The sequence below is a fragment of the Rhinopithecus bieti genome, unplaced genomic scaffold, assembly GCF_001698545.2.
Source record: "Rhinopithecus bieti isolate Rb0 unplaced genomic scaffold, ASM169854v2 scaffold_9449, whole genome shotgun sequence".
NCBI classification, from domain to species: domain Eukaryota; kingdom Metazoa; phylum Chordata; class Mammalia; order Primates; family Cercopithecidae; genus Rhinopithecus; species Rhinopithecus bieti.
The window spans coordinates 224,595-241,051 of record NW_016806089.1 but is presented as its reverse complement, the minus strand read 5'-3'; the positions used below and the strand labels follow the sequence as shown (position 1 = coordinate 241,051).

Genomic DNA, 16,457 nt, shown 5'->3' with positions numbered 1-16,457 from the left:
CAGTCTGCCTGGACCCTGCTGAGGCCTACTCCTGGCCTCCTCCAGGCCACTGGCCTCATACAGCATGGGCCTGGACTCACCCTTCTGTGGCGGCGGCAGAGGGGCAGCTGGGCCAGGGCGTCGTGCCAGTGGAGCCCTCAGCCCTGGCTGCCCTCTGTGGCAGGCATGCCTGGGACCATCCCCGCTCTAGCTGCAGGGGCTGTGCTCAGCCTGGGCCCCTCACTCCTAGGGCTGGGTCATGGCACCCTATCCAGTCTCTTCCCAAGTGAGGAGCGGGAAGAAGGCTCATTCTCCAGGAAAAGGCCCAGGCCTGAGGTGGCCCATGCAGGCCTTGTAGTGGCAGAGGTGCCATGTGAAGGGCACTCCGCCCCGGCCCTGGCCCTCAACGGGAGCCTGTCTCAGGCTGGGGCAGCCTCAGGGGATGGCCCTACATATTGGAAGTGACCTCTGACCCTGGCTGCCCGGACCCTTGCCCTCTTCAGCTGGGCAGAGGGTAGCTGCGTTCACACTGGCGCAGCCCAGGGGCTGCAAGTGGGGAACAAGAAGCTGTCCCGGGCTGTCCCAGAGCCCTGCGCGCGCGCCCTGCCCGGATGAAGAGCTGCGTCGCTGTCTTTGCGGAAGGGATTTATTGTTCCGAGCTGCAGTCGCTCACAGTTACGACAGGGGTACACTGCAGGGGCTCGCCCATTTCCGTGGCGCCTGCTGGAGTCCGCGCGTGTCCGAAGCACAAGAGGGGAAGGTGAGCAAGAGGCATTTTGCTTCATGTCCTCGTATCTCCGTGGAGAGCCCCTTCCCGCCTGGACCGCCTGGCATTTGCTGTCCTAGGTGTTTGCTTTTGTTCTTACGTATAGAAATCCCAGCCTGTGGCAGAGGTCTCATGTCAACAGAAGCGTTAAAATGTATACACGAGGTGGGTGGGAGGCAGGGGCAGGCACTGAAGCCGACAGACTCCACGGCAGAGGCATGCATCAGACCCGCCGCCCCCCATGGCCGCTGCATCCAGGCTGTGCCCGCCTGGGAGGGCCGGGCACATGGGCAGAAGGGAACACAGAAGCTGGAGCTGGGGTGAAGCACAGCAGTGGGCACTGGGCAGGGGGGCCTGCAGCCCCTCCAGGCCACGCCCTGGGCCTTGCTCTGCACAGAACGCCCAGCGGAGGAGCGCCACCGACTCTTTCTGTCCTTTTTTTTTTTTTTTCCAACTTTTAAAATTTTAATAAGAAAAGCCCCACGTGCCCCTGCTGTCCTGTGTGTGGGGAGGGCCAGCTGGGGGCCTTCCTCCTACCCCTTCACCCTTGGACACAAAACCAAGATTGCCCCAGCCTGGGTCTTGAAAGAGGGGCGCTGGCGCTGCCGTCCGCTACGAACGCTGCCCCTCTGCCCCGAGCCCCCACAGGTGGAGCTGCTGCTCCACAGAGAAACGGAACCCATGACAGAGCGAACCGCACCATCTTAGATGTGTGTGTAGAAAGAACCGGGAGCAAGGGACTGAAACACAAAACCTGGCCCTGTCCCAGCGGCGCCCCCACCCTTTTCCAAAACCACCAAGAAAAAAAAGTTTATAAAAATATCTTGCAGGAATTCTTTAAAGTTTACAGTAGCTCGCCAGCTGCCCCGAGCCCCACCAGCTCTGTCCTCAGAGGGCGCCCTGGCCCCAGACCCCACCCCGCCCGAGACGGGCAGACAGCAGGGGATGCGGCCGCCGCCCGTCCCTGAACAGAGGTGTGGAGAATCCATAAATTAAAACAGCAAATAAATAACACTGATCCCAGCCCAGCGGCCTGGCCTGCTGGGAAGGTTCTGGCGCCCCAGGGTCTCTGTTTCCACCTCAGCCAGGGAGGAGCGCCAGAGCCTACAGCCGCCCCAGATGAGGCAAAGGAGGCGCAGGTGAGACGAGAGGACGGGAGGCAGCCTGAGGAGGCCAAGACTACACGGAGGCGGAGGTGGCACAGCCGGGGAGGCGGGGCATGGGCCTGCGAGGCGCGAGGAGGCCTCCGGGTGCGGCGTGGAGGTGGTGGACGGGGTGGACGGGGTCTGTTCCTGTGGCTACTTTGCCCACCGGGGGTCCCGGCCCCATGAAGGCCGCCAGGCAGGCTGTTCTTGCCGAGGGGTCAGGTGACCGGGAGTCCGGGTCGGCCGGGCTGGAGGAGGCTCCCCCGAGCCTGGCCCTCCTCCCACGGGCCATGCGGAGCTGAGGCGAGGAGCTGCCGCGGGGTGGACGGGGCGCTGGGCTGGGCCTCGCTGCCTGGCAGCAACAGCAGGAGCGGAGGGAGGGCGGGTCCGCAGCAGCTGCCTTCGGTCACAGAGGATGGCCTCGTGGAGGTGACATGTTAACTTTTCGGGATAATTCCTGGTATCAGAGTGGAAACAAGCGACGCTGTCAGAGACAGGCAGAGACAGACAGGAGAGAGAAGAGAGACAGGCAGAGACAGAGACAGGAGAGAGGAAACAGAGCAGGCGCGGGTGGCACAGCCCGCAGGCCGGTCCCGGCGCCCCTTTCCTTTCCTCCCAGGCTCTGAGAACAGTCTGGACGGACGGGCGGCACGGCCGCGGGTCCACTTGGGGCAGGGCGGTCGACGGGCGGCGAGGCAGCCGCTGTCAGTGCTGTGCTGGGGTGGGGGTGGGACTAGTGTGTCTAAGGCTGCTCGCGGCGGGCGGCGGGCGGGCCCATGTTGGCCGTGTCCTTGCCCGTTGGGTACTCGGCGTCCCCTCCGGGGCCAGGGCCAGCGGCCGCGGAGTCACCGAGTGGGCCGTGGGCACTCCGCTTGGCGGGCGTGCTGGGCGCCTGGGCCGCCTGCCCGTTCTTCTCGTCTGAAAAAAGTTGTTTAATTACGTCAAAGAAGTTACTCAATGGGCTGCCTGGGTACACAGAACAGAGACAAAAAAAAAAAGGAAAAAAGAAAAAAAAGGGGGAGAGAAAGAGGAAGGGAGGGAAGGAGAGAGAAAGAGAACAAACAAACAAATGAACAAAGAGGCCTCGACGAGGGAGAGAACCCAGAGATGAGGCTGAGATGGGGCCGGCGGGCAGCAAGCGGGGTGGGCAGGCGGCAGCCGGCAGGGGCCCTGCACGCTGGGGGGCTGTGCGGTGGGGAGCTGTGCGCCGTGGGGCCAGGAGCTTAGGGCCCCAGTGCCTCCGAGCTGTTGCGCAGGACCCAGAGCTCCTTTGGCGAAGTAAGGCTCAGGGCAGGTGGTGAGACCCCTCCCTCCCTCCCCACCAAGGCCTGGCCTGGAAGGCCCTGCGCCGCCCCCTTGCCTCCCCACCTCACAGCCATGAGGGACAGCCCACCCCCACGCTGGAGATGACAGCGTAAAGACAAGGGCCTGCTGGGAGCTCTGCAGCCTCGCAGGACCCTGGGGGCAGCTGCTGGCCCCACTGCGTGAGGCCCAGTGGAAGAGAGGGAGAGGGTGTGCCCACCACACCTCCCCAGAGAGGCCTGAAGCCCGACTCCTGACCAGCTTGGACACAGTTCAGCAGCAGACAGACAGATGGACAGATGGGTGGACAGGCATGGAGGGGGTGGGTGTGGGAGGCAGGGGGGTCTGGGGACAGGCAGCTAGAGTCGTGTCCTGGGTCCCTGGGATGGGGGCAGTCCTGAGGAGAGGGGCGAAAATGGGGAGCCCACCCTTGGGGCCCTGCGCTCACTGCCCAGGTGTGCCGATGGAGGCACGTCAACCCCACTTCCTAAGCCTAACCACCACCTGAATCCTGAGCTCCCTGCCAGGCACAGCCTCCAGTGGACAGAGGGATGGGCACCGGCCCCTGCCCTAGGCCACAGCCTGCACCAGTGGGACCAGTGGGACCCTCACTAGCTTCAGGCCTTAGGAGCCCCTTCCTGGGCCTGCCCTGATCCTAGGGCCTGGCAGAGGTGGGTCTGGCCAGGAGCCCCGCCTGGGCCCACTGTGGCAGGGAAGCAACCTGGGCTGCTCCCGGTAGAGGATGGGGCCGGGGACACCTGGGCTGCTGGATGCCTACGTCTACACAGGGCAGCCGAGACAGCCGGGGCGGCGGGTTGGCCAGAGCGGGCTGAGGGTGAGCGGTGGAGTGGCAGGCGGAGGCGCCAGGTGAGCGTGGGGGATTCTTACCACATTTGGAAAGCCGCCCCGTCATCATTTCCATACAGTTAGTGGTGTCTGGAGCACAGAATGGAGAGAGGAGGGAGGGAGTGAGTGAAAGGCTGCCCGGCGCCTTCCGACTGGCTGGACGCCCACAGCCTCGATGGGGAGGAGCGGAGCCAGGAGTGGGTGGGGCCCCGGAAGTAAGGGTGACGGAGTGGGTGGTGCCAGAGCCAGAGGGGCGGGGCCAACAAGGGGCAGTGCAGGGGGCACGGCCTGGAGTGAGGCGGGGCTGCGGGGGCGGGAAACAAGGCGGAGCCACCTGGGCAGCAGCGGGTCCTCCAGCAGCCTGAGCCTGATCCTGGATATGGCTGGTGCCCTGGGCGGGCCTGGCAACCTCCCACGGGCCGACAACCCTGCCCTGGCTGTGGCCTGCGTCCGTCACTATGCATCCTCACTGTGCCACTCGGCAGCTCCAGGACCCTGTGGCTTCCAGCTGCCCCTCAACTCAAGGCAGGCACCCTCTTCCTCAACCCTCTCCCCTGCTGCTGGGCCTGGGGATGTTGGTGCTGCCAGGCCAGGACTGGGGTGGGAGCAAGGCCCTGGGAGGGGCTGCTCCCTCGAGGCCCTCACTGGCGCCTGCAGAGGGTGGACACATGCCCTGGTCTGCCTGTGCCTCCTCACTGGGGGCTCTCAGCCCCCCTCCTCGGCTGGGCTGGGGTCTCCAGGAGGGTGGGCAGTGCCTGAGGAGGCCCCCTGCTGGCTAGACACCTTCCACACGTCCTTGGAGCGGGGCTCACTGGACAAAAGCGTCCAATGTGGGAGGGGGGCAGGGCTGGGTGTAGCGAGATCATGGGGACAGGCTGGGCTCCTCAAGTCCAAAGGCAGACAGATGGGGCCCAGAACAGGCCCCCGAGAGCCTCTGCAATGGGCTCCACTGAGGCCAGGGTCCAGGGCAGGAATGGAGAGGGGCTGGGAGTTGGCTCGGTGGGGAGTGGTACGTGCTCATGGGCAGGACCACATTTTGCAGGGCCAGGCTGGGGGAGCTCTGCCCCCAGGCCACACAGGAGCAGACTGAGGCACCCATGTGGCTGCTCAGGTGCAGGGACACCCTGGGCAGCACCCGGGGCCCGTTTCTGCTTGCCCTCCTGGAAAAGCCCTGTCCGTCCCTGGCCTTGGTGGCTGCCCTGTCCGTCCCTGGCCTTGGTTTCCCTTCCTGAGATGGAGGCTTTCAAGGCTCAGAGAGCCAGAAGCTGCTGTCGGCCGATGGCACAGCCTCTGCTGCAGGGCAGAGCCACATGTATCTGCGGGGCTGAGCACCTGGAACCCTGCTCCTCCTTGCCCGCTGTGCCAGCCTGGCTCCCAAAATCAGGAGAAGGGGGCAACTCCTCCACCACTGGGGCTTCGGTTAGGGCCAGGGCTGTTAGGGACCTCAGCCCCCAGCCCGCAGTGGGGTGAAGCACACTCTGGGGGGGGCTCCCACAGGTGATGGAATGAGGATGGAATGAGGATGGCGGGGGGTGGGGTGGGGGCCCTCTATGGCCTCCAGGACCCCACACGGAAACACAGGAGGTGACCCTCGCATGCCACAGAGCTGCAGAGATGCAGGCCGGGAGAGGGGGCCCCCAGGGTCCAGCCGGGTGCTCCCCCCACATGACGCCCAGCACTCCACGCCACACCGCTGTTCAGAGGTGCACCCACACACCCTTGCTGACAGACCAGGCCCATGCATGTGCCCAGTGCTCCGCCCTGCCCCCACCACACGTGGGCCCAGGGAAGCGGGGGGAGCCCTCCCTGCAGGATGCCGAGTGGCATGGACCCTTGGGCTCCTGGCCCCTGGTGGTTCCAGGCTGGGGCGACCCTCCCCTGCACGAGCCCGTGAGGCTGTGGTGAACCCCCAGCTCTGGCTGGGCTCAAGCCCCCTCTGCCCTGCTGAGGCATGGCCCTGGGCTGTCAGGAGATGGAGAGATGCGACATCACAGCCCATAGAGGCCAGCCCGCGGCCCACCTAGGGTGCCATGGCGGGGAGCCCCGAGGGCAGGGCCTTGTCACTGCTCTCCCAGGGCCCTGTGCGGCTGCCCTGTGTCTGGCTCCCTAAGCAGATGGGCAGCCCCGGGGCATGCTTGGCCTGTCCAGGGCCGAGACCTGTGGGTGGGCATGGAGGGCCCCTGCTCAGGGCCATCAGCCTGGCTCCGGCCGAGGACCTGCCCGCAAGCCCCTCAGCTAAACCCGCCCCCAGCACAGGCCCGGGCGCCTTACCTGCCAGCGTCAGAGGCTACTCTCGTAGCTGGTGGACCCATTCTGGCCCTTAAGCCCAGCACCCCAGCTTAGTCCTGGGCGCTGGTGGGGGGGGTTCTACAGTGGACAAGAGGCGCCTTTCCAGTGTGGTGCGGCCTGCGCCCTATGTCCCCTGGCGTGGGCAGAGGCGAGGCGGGTGGGTCCCGCCCGGGCCGGGTAGGGGCCTGCCCCCTGAGGAGTGCAGCCACAGCTTGGGGCCAGGAATGTGGGGGCATCCGTCAAGAGGGGCCAGGAGGCTGCGCCAGGGTTCTCATGCCTCCCCGTCCGTGGCAGCACCAGCTGGCCACGCCCCACTCGCAGGCTGCAGGTTGGCCGGAGCTGAGCCCTGCCTCACCTGACAAGTGCCTGTGGCCGCGGGTGGGTCGTGGTGTCTCAGCAGCTGGGCCTGGATGTCGCCACCGACCCTCGTTGAAGCGGCGGCTGGGGCCTAGGGGAGACAGGGGTTACGCCCTGGACAGGCCTGGGCCAGCAGGCCGCCCCGGGGAGCCCCGGCTCATCTGAGAGGAGGGTGGAAGGTGACAGAGGTAGATGCCCGTTCTCCTTCTGCGCCTCCCTCCCTCACAGTGTAGGTGATATCCACCTGAATTGACCGGCTTCCCTGGGAACATACGGCTGGGCCCCCGTGGCCTGTACTCGGCCCGGAAGCTCGTCTGGGAGATGACACTGTGGCATGAGGCTGGGATCTGGTGGAGAGGGAGCAGTGTGAGCGTGGCTGGCTGGCAGGTCCACCCTGGCCCTCTGGGGAGGCAGCCCTGGGGCGAGCCAGCCCCACCGCAACAACATGTTGGAGCACCCAGGCACCTCTGCCTTCCACATCTGTGAAGGGGCACACGCGCTGGGTGGGAAGACGGTCGGAGCAGGGAGGGGGGCGTTTCCAGCCCCCACTCTCCAAAGCTTTGGTCCACTTAGCGGGGGTGGCTGAACCCCTGCCATGGACTTTTCTCATGCAGCCACAGCACAGGATGGCCAGGACTCCACAGAGGAGGCCTTAAGGCCAAGAGGAGGGGAGAGGTGACCTCTGCAGCCTGAAAGTGGGGGGTCCAAGGTGGAGCTGAGTGGGGAGGTGGGGAGTCTGGGAAGCTGCACTGAGAGGGAGGATGCCAGGGCAGGGCTGGGGCCGTGCCCTTCTGCTGGGGCTTACTGGATTCCCACTGCCTTGCAGGACTTAATGGAGCTGGGCACTGGCTGTGTGGGCCTCCACAGTACGAGGGGCAGCTGCTGGAAGCAGAACTCAGGGCCAGCAGTGCACGGGGGCCCCAGGCTGGCACACCGGCACCTTACTGGGGCCGGTCATGGGGAGGGGCTGAGCCACCGCTGAGTCTGAGGTTTGGCCCGTGGCAACCAGGGCCAGCATGAAGGGATATGGTGAGGGAGAGGCCCAAGCGAAGTGAAGCACCCTGTGGGGACGGGTGCGCCCTGAGGGTCCCGGGACAGGATCCAAGTGCAGCCTGAGGCCTGCCCACGCGCTGGGCTCCCCCTGGCCCTGGAGCCTTCTGCAGGGGCTCCAAGCTGTCCCCCCACGGCGCTAAGGGAACCCAGCTGCAGGCCAGGGCAGCAGTGGCCTGAGTGCCTGTGGGCAGAGCGTCAGGTGGGTGGAGGCCAGCCACCCCAGCTAGAGATGGCTGCCGCAGGGAGCCACAGTCTGATCTTGCCCAAGATCCTGGGGCCTGGGCAGTAGTGAGCACAGAGCAGAGACAGCAGCCCCTGGGGATGGCAGGCGGGGGCGGTGGGGGAGGTGGGGGGCAGCCCCTGTGACACCTCAGCACTGGGTGCAGTACAGGGTGGGGCAGGGCCGACAAGGAAGGGGCCTCCTGATGGGACTGGGTGCTGGAGTCCTGGCAATAAAACTTCTCCATTTGAGGCTTGAAGGGCTTTTCTGCTCCTCCTAACCCAAAGATGCCCCAGCAAAGACAAATGAAGCCCACCCAAGACCCTCACTCTGTGGAGAGCCACCCGGCCTCCGAGGGCAGGGTGAGACCAGGGAGACCGAGATACCTGAGGCCTGGGGGAGAGAGCCCCACAGGTTCCTGGGGTCATGGCCTCACAAAGGCTTCTCCCTAAGTCTCATGGGAATGTCCCCCTCTGAGACCCACGCAGCTGGAGCCTTCCTTCTGCCCCACGTGCCAGCTGCCCAGGCCTGCCCAGCACACATCTAGGGCTGCTGGGGACCAGTGAGCAAGGCCCTGACTCCCTCTACAGGCCAAGTGCCCCAGATGGGCAGTGAGCCCTCCCGCACAAGGTTGGGGGGAGACAGCGCCTGTCCAGTGAAGGCAGCCAGGCCGGCCCACAGGTGAGCGGACGTCCATGCTGTGTGTGTGGACGTGTCCTAAGTGAGGAGCCTGGATACTCGGGGCTGGGCGGCGTGGGGCTGGGAGGGCTGCCCGCCTCCCCTGGCGCCCTATGGCCTCACCGACAGGAAGGCGTGCACGATGTCAGCCTTGATGGAGCTCAGAGGCTTGTCTTTGATGACCACGAAGATCTGCTCCTCCTTCTCCAGGCTGATGAAGTTCCCAAACCAGGACTTCTTGGCCAGCCTGGGCAGCAGGAGACAGAGGCTGTGAAGACTGAGGCGTGGTACTGTCCACACCCCTGCCTCCCTCGAACCTGGGGCTGGAACAGTGGAATCCTCAATTCCTGCGTGATGGAAACGGCCGTCTCCGCAGTGCTAGCCAGAACCCATGGCCCTGACCCCGACGCCCTAACCCTAGCCCATATGCCCTGACCCCGACGCCCTAACCCTAGCCCATATGCCCTGACCATCACCGTTAGCAACGCTGACCCTGACCACAACCTTTATCCAAGCCCTCATGCCCTAACCCTGGCCCATGGCCCAGCCAGGTTCCATGGCCCTAACTGGCCCCTCTTGGTTCCCTAGAGTTGTGTCCAGGCAGCACTCGCTGGAGACCCCACTGGGAAGGAAAGGAGAGGGGAGTGGGGTGACCCCTGCCCCTGGCCTTGTGCCTCCATTTCTGGCTGAGCCCTAGTCAGGTGCCCAGTGGCATCCTGGCTGAGGTGCCCAGCCTGGAGCTGGGAAAACCAGGGAGCTGTACGCAGGCAGTGGCAGGACAAGTACGGCACAGACACTGGGAGCTGTGTGCCCTCCCACCAGACAGGGCAGCCTCAGCACCCCGGGGCTGCCCTCCTGTGTTTAGCACGTGTGGTCATGTGGCTTCCCTGTGGCTCCAGCCTGGCAGGGCCGGTCCCTAGCCTGTAGAGATCACTTCCAGACCTCTGAGGCTGGCTGTGGAAGGGTGGTTCAGGGCTTGCCACAGCCACGCAGACCCTGGCTCCCAGATGCCACCACAGTGGGTGGTCCCCACCCCAGGCCAGGGCAGTGCTGCTAACCTCATGACTGGCAGGCCTGACTGACATCACTTCCTCTGCTGGACGCAGGGCCCAGTGACAACGGCTGGCACCACCCACCTGCCCAGCCCGCCTAGTCGCCCCACACCCCTCCCTACCCCTGGCCCGGCTGCCGACCTGCCACTCGCTCCCAAGTCTAGGAATGTCCCTCCACAGGTGAGCCCTCCTCACCAAGGCTCCTGTGAGAGGTGGCTCAAGTTGGTCTCCTGAAGTCACCTGTGCCACCCACCCCCAGGAGCAGGCGGGGCCTGCAACTCGCTTCCAACAGGAGAGCGGGGAGGCGCTTCTGAGGCCACAGAAGGCTGCTCCTGTCTTGCTGGCAGGCTCACCCCAACGCGCAGAGGCCCTCTGCTCTCCAGCTCGAGGGCACCCGAACCCCACCCACCAACGAGGGAGCCAGGAAGCCCAGTCATGAGGACCACGGCCAGGGGTGCCTCTAGCACAGCCCCTGAGACTCTCAGGCAGAGCGCACCGGGGTGGGGGTTCGCAGTGGTGGCTCCCGCTGCCGGTGTCCCATGCGGCTGCTGCCTGGAGGTGGAACCAGGTGCTGCATGGAGAGGCAGAGGCAGGGACCGGGAGGAGGGGCCAGCAGGGGCTGGGGCTCAGTGGTGCCCGGTGCCGTCTCCCGACTGATTCTGAGGCCCTCCCAGCGGCCTCTCAACTCCCCTTTCCCTTGCCCATTCCTGGAAGTGCCTCGTTGGCCACTGTGGCCATCCTCATGACGCCCAGGAGTCCTACTAGACAAGCACGGGGACCGGGCCCAGCCATCGCTCAGCCCCTCGACACCGCCTCAGTGTCCTGCTGGTCTTGCTGGCTGACTGTCCTGGGTTCAAAGCTCCGAGGGCCAGCTCTGGCCCTGACCTCACCCCCTTCCCCCTATGCCAGGACCTGGAGCCAGGAAGTGCACGGGGCAGCCAGGCAGTTCTGGAAGCACAGATGGGATTTTGCATGGTCAACGTTCTGCCCGACGAAGAGACAGGAAAGATGGCACAAACGTGGCTTTCTGAGGCCCGGGGGTGCAGCATTTGGCAAAAATAGTCCCATGTGTGAAAGATGCCGGAGGGCCCAGGGAGGCCAGGCTGATGAGGGGTGAGGGGCCTGTGCTGTGACTCCAGCACCCACGTGGTGGACAGTGCACAGCCTGGCCGGACGCTAGTATGGGTGTTGCTGCGAAGCGATTTTTAGATGAGACGAACTTAAATCAGTCGCCTGTTGAGTCTGGCGGGGGACCCTTCCTCACAGGGTGGTGCATCCACCAGGTTCGGTCTTCCTGGAGAAAGAACGCCCCTTGAGGCTGCAACCTGGAAGCTGCCTGGGCTTCCAGCCAGGGCTTCAGACTCAAGGACATCAGCCCTGAGTGTCCAGCCGGCAGCCCTGCATGTCCCAAACAACCGCACGTGCCCCTTCCTGAAGCCACTGCCTCCCTTGCACACACAGCCCGTTGGTTCTGTTCCTCTGAGGTGCCCGGTTGATGTGGGGCTGGCGGCAGCTGGGGCTGGGGGTTGTCTCGGGTCCCCAGCAAGCGAGTCGTCACCAAAGAGAGTCTGTGGGAGGCGTCCACGCCGGGCCCTCGGGAGGGGTCAGGGCCTCCAGGCCGTCTCAAGGTGGGGGAGGGAGAAGCGCAGGCAGCTGCAGCGGCGTCAAAGCCCCTTCCTGGCTTTGATGTTTTGCGCCTTCTCTGAGGAAGAGAATTATGAGTCTGTTCATGAAAGCTTTTGGTAGCAGCAGAAATGGCAATGTCAGGGCCTAGGCAGAGGGTTCCCAAGTCTGCTGAGCCCTGTGCCTCTGGGCTTGCGATGATGCCTACACACCTCCGACCTAGGCACCCAGCTGGAAGGGCGGCCTGACCGGCGCAGACAGGCCACTGGGACTGGATCCTGGCACAGACTGCAGATGCCGCTCCTGGGGCTTAGCGCTGAGCAGTTTCCACAGGGGCCCCTGGTTTAAAGCCAGCAGCAGGATGAAGGTTCTTCTCTTAGTCCACAGTTGCCCACACCTCGTTTCCCGGGGTCTCCTGTGAAGTGACTCGGGCCTGGCCACCGCCCTCTGCAGCTGCCTGGCCTGGGGTCACGCTGCAGGCTCGTATGTGTACGCCAGCAGTCGCCTGGTCACGGAGACACTGCCCAGTGACTAAGGCCATTGTGGAGGAGGGAGAGGGCCTGGGCACTGGGAAGGGGTCTCTCTGGGGACATCTTTGCCCGGACGCCAGTCACAGTGGCCCCCAGGGCATCGCAGCACCTGGGTGCTGTGAAGTCTCTGCAGTGGCACCTCTCACGGCTCGGAAAGGCGGCGGGGCCAGGCCTCAGCTTGGTGGCTCTGCTCCGCCCCTGCACACGTGTTCCCACCAGGCCTGCTGCCCCAGGGCTGCCTCTTTCTTCCTAACACAGGCTGCTTTCTCCTTGAGACCGGATGGACCCTGAGTCTCTGCCCTTGGCGAGCTCAGGCCCTCGGGAGACTCTGCCCAACGTACCCCCCACTTGCCTCCAGCCAACCCCAGGCTCTCCTGAGGCCTGAAGCTTCTCAGCAGAGCTGGGGGCTCCTCCCCTGGCAGGCCTTCCCCTCACTGCTGGGTATTTGAAGTTCACAGACTCAGTGGCCGAGACGGGCCTGCCCGCAGTGGGAGGTGGAGCCAGGTGGAGGAGGCCCCGTCGGCCACAGGGGAAGGGTTCTGTGCCCCTCCCCCGGCCAGCCCAGTGTCAGGTGCCAGGAGGCCTCCAGCAGGGGCCACTTACTCTGGAGACGACTCTGGGGTCAGGTTGGACATCTCCTCTGGCGTCGGAACTGTGCACATGGGATGAACAGGAGGGAAAGCCTGGTGACCACTCCATCCTTCCCCTGCCCCGGCCACCTTGCGCCGAGGTCAGGGTCATCAGGAGTCCACCCCCACACACTGGGACAGCCCCAGGGACACGGTCCCGACCCAGCTCCCGGCCACCTTAGAGGCTCCACTGGCCGTGGTGCCCCGGGGCTAAGGGGGAGCTGTCCCCGCCTCTGGTGCTGAAGCCGGCTGTGCCTTCTCCAGCAGCACTGGCTGGCCCTTGGTGCCCACACATGGGGGCCTCCTGACTGGCAGTGCCCCCTCGGCCAGCTCTCCTTGCTGTGTGCCTGGCCCCAGGACATGGAGTGGGTAGACTCGGGAACACAGAATGTCTGGAGGGGGTGCCAGCCTGTGCAGCAGGTAGGAAACAGGCTGTGGCTGGACGCTTTTGGGACAGTGAGCCATGGGCAGGCCCAAGCCACCCCTGCAGCTGCAGGCCCTGCGGACTGGTCTGGCACTGCTGGGGGGCCTCTCTGGGGCAGCCTCTGCTCTCTCCCAGCCCTGCTCTGGTGCCTCTGGGCAGACACTCACCTTGCAGTTTCCGGCGGTGGAAGCGGGGTGAGCCCAGAAAGCTGTTCTTGATGGAGTTGAGCCGCGCCCTCCAGGGCACCCCTCCGACGCTGGGGCTGGACGGTGGCGTGGGGTTGGGCGTGCCGGCCGGGCTCTCCTTTGGCGTGTGGACAGGTGTCCCCTTGGGGGTGGGGAGGGGACTGCCCCTTGGTGAGGGGTGAGGGGTCACCTGTATGATGGGGACAGATTTGGTGTTTGGTTCAACCCCAGTGGCTGGGGGCCGGGGGGGCACCCGCAGGGCAGGTGGGCCCAGGGGTGGTGCCAGCTGGGGACAAAGGCCGGCGGCGGGAGACCGGGCCAGGGTGCTGGCTGGGAAGGGGTTGGACTTGGTGCCCTGCAGAGGCTTGTCGGTCAGCTTGGCCTTGCACGGCAAGGTCTGGGTCTTGGGGTCGGGCCGCGGGGTGGCCTGCGGAGGGAGGACGTATCCGGGCCTCGAGGCGCTCCCACAAGCTTCGGGCTCCGCGGAGGTGGTCAGGGGGCGGGCCACAAAGGGCAGCTCGGGGGGCGGTGGGGGCAGGACAAGCTTCCTAATAGGCTACAGGGAGGCGCAGGGAGCGAGCGGGATGGGGGCAGCCGCGCGGCACGTGCACCCCAGTCCCCCACAGGCACATAGCACAGGAGGACCAGAAAGAAGCAGGCGGGAGCGGGAGGGTGGGGAGGCAGGCAGAGAGGCAGGCGGGCATGGGCAGGAGGGTTCGCCACAAAAGAAAACAAGTGACACACAAGAAAACAAACAAAACAAAACAAAAAACAAAAGAGCGTGCAGTTAGCAAAGCAGCCCGCGCCACAGAGCAGCAGCCGCCACAGGAGCTCGGGCGTGGGGGGGTGTGCCTGGGGCTGCTTCCCAGGGTCCGCGGAGGCCTGCCCCCTCCCTGGCACACGCCGACTGGCAGGGTTGGGGCCTGTGAGGATCCGGGCTGGGTGGAGGCGGGGGGGGGTCACTCACCCGGGGGCTGCTCAGTGGGCTGGTGGAAAGGCCTGAGGAGGCACCGCTGATGGACCGAGACCTGGAGGTCACAAGGTACAGGGCCACGGCTCAGCCAGGGGGCAGCGGAGCAGCAAGCACTGGGCTCTGCTCCCCCCAGGTAAACCCTCCAGGAGGCCTGGAGCCCAGGCCAAGAGCCTCCAGGCCCTGGGTCCTGCTGCACACCCTGCCAATTCCAGGAGGACCCAGGGCGCCTGGCTGTGCCCAGCCCCACTGGGGCCCCCATCAGAGCCCACGTGTGGGGGCCACCCCATGCCAGCAGCCCAGGCACAGCACAGAATGTGGCATCAGACGGCCGCAGCAAGGGACCATCCAGCGTGGGGGTGGACAGAGGGACGAGGGGACAGACGGGGGCTTCCTGTGAGCTTCCTGTGTCCAGCTCCTTCTGCTCCAGGCCTCCTGCTGCCTCCAGCCTCCCATGCCCCTGCTGCCAAGTTCCTCCCCACCCCGACGGCTGAGCTCTCCCAGGGCCTGCAGCCTGGTCCTCCACGTCCTAGATGCCCGTGAGGGATGCCTGGGTCAGCGGCCAGCCCTCCCCTTGTTCACAACCAGGAGGGCCCAGGCAGGGCCAGGCTGGGGCGGCTGCTGGCAGGGACGGTGGGGCCTTGTCCCACCACTGCCCTACTCGGCCTGACACCTGACACAGCAGGAGGAAGGCCCTGGCCCGGTGTGCCGGGCTGAGACTCCGGTGTGCGGCCGCCACCCCCATGCAGGGACCAGGATGGCCGTGTGTCGCTCCACCACACTGCACGGACGAGCCGGCGCCCACACGCCCGGACAGTGGCAGTTGCCATCCTTGGAGGAAGGAAGTGCAGGGAGGGGCCGAGGCAGCCACCAAAGAGAAGAGGACAGAGAAGAGTAAAAGCCCGCCCTGCACTGCCCGCCAGGCCTGCCCACCGCCAGCCAGCCACGAGGGGCCTCGCTGGTCCACACTATGGCCCAGGCCCTGGACCATGGAGAGCGCCACGCTGGCCACACCTGGCTCCTGGACACCTGGACACCCAGGGACTGGGCCCCACGGCGACAACCCTCCAACTCCCTCACCAGACACAGCTAAGGGGCAGGGAGGCGGCGGGGACCCCATGCCCAACCCAGCCTGTCTGGGTCAGGATGGCACCCAGGGCTGGGACTGGACCCAGAGCTTTCAGGCCTGAGCTGCGAGCTGCGGACAACCCTCATGGTGGCAGCAGCCACCAGTGAGGCCCTGGACTTGTGGTTCCTGTCGAGCCCGCCCAGAGCTCGTGACTGGGCAGGAGGAAGACAGAAGAGGCGCCGGAAGCCCTGAGGTGGAGGGACTGAGCCCCGGTCCTGTCTGGCCAGGCAGCCGCTGGAATGCTGAGCTACAACTGCTGGGGCAGGGGCAGGAAAGATGGCGCCAGCCCTGAGGGCAGCCAGGGCAGGCAGGGTGGGGGCACACGGGTGGGGGTCACAGGTAGGCGCAGGGCCAGGGCTCAAAGAGGCCCGACTGGCAGCCAGCGTGGTACAGCCTTGGGAGACGGCGCCACCTGCCCAGGCTCGGAAGACTGGCCCCGGGCAGAGGCCCCTCTGACGGCACCTTCTGCCCTCCTCAGCTCCTGCAGGTGGGCACAGGACGGCTGCTGGGCTTCAACTCTGGCCGGCCCCAGGGGCAGCAGGGCCGCTGAGGCCCACTGGACACAACACAGGGGCTGGCAGGAGGGGCAGCTCAGCCTGCGGCCACGCGGGGCTCTAGCCCCAGGCCCTGTGAGCCACAGTGTGTGGTCCCTCGCGGGTATAGGCGTGCCACGCCTCAGCAGCCCCACCCCTCCTCCTTGGCCTGTGCCTAGCCCGCGGGCCCTTCCCTGGCTTGCTGGCCGGCTCCACTGCCGCAGGGGCCCTGCAGCCCAGCCCGCCACCAGACCCGCCCATGTGCCTGCCCGGCCTGAGGCAGGACAGCGTGTCTGGGGCTGGGAGGTGCGGGGACGGGTGGTCGGGGTGTATACCTGTCTTCTTTGCTGAATTGGGGATGGGCCTCAGCGATATCCAGGCTTTTACTGAACATTGCTTTACTACAGCAGAACAGAGCGAGAAAACACAGTTACTGACGGCCACGTGTGGGCACAGGTCGGCCCCCAGGGCCCGGGCCACACCAGGTAAGAACACGCGGCTCTGAGGCCGGCGCACAAAGATGGCGAGAGAGGAGGCTGGGCCAGACGGCGCACCCCGCACCGTGTGACTGCTGGGCAGGGTGGCCTGGCCGGCCCCACCCCAGCCCCCGACCCCCAGCCCCCAGGACCCCTGCGTCCCCAGTCAGCAGTCCCGTGTGGCCCAGCACCAAGCAGCTGGGTCTCTGCTGGCTGCACAGGTGGCCCTGCCAAGAGCAGAGTCTGGCTGGGACATGCCAGGACTAGTGGT

The 16,457-nt window shown here is 65.9% G+C and overlaps 1 protein-coding gene across 1 annotated transcript in view; it reads right to left on the bottom strand.

The window, feature by feature from the left end:
• Positions 1 to 607: 607 nt before the first annotated feature.
• BRSK2 (BR serine/threonine kinase 2) overlaps positions 608 to 16,457 on the bottom strand; it is a 64,687-nt gene continuing 48,837 nt past the window's right edge. The window contains 10 exon segments of the mRNA XM_017874689.1: positions 608 to 2,347; positions 4,081 to 4,128; positions 6,683 to 6,695; positions 6,698 to 6,775; positions 6,842 to 6,971; positions 6,973 to 7,031; positions 8,759 to 8,882; positions 12,444 to 12,492; positions 13,061 to 13,268; positions 14,046 to 14,106. Of these exon segments, the coding sequence (XP_017730178.1) occupies positions 2,328 to 2,347; positions 4,081 to 4,128; positions 6,683 to 6,695; positions 6,698 to 6,775; positions 6,842 to 6,971; positions 6,973 to 7,031; positions 8,759 to 8,882; positions 12,444 to 12,492; positions 13,061 to 13,268; positions 14,046 to 14,106 (790 nt within the window). The 3' untranslated portion in view covers positions 608 to 2,327.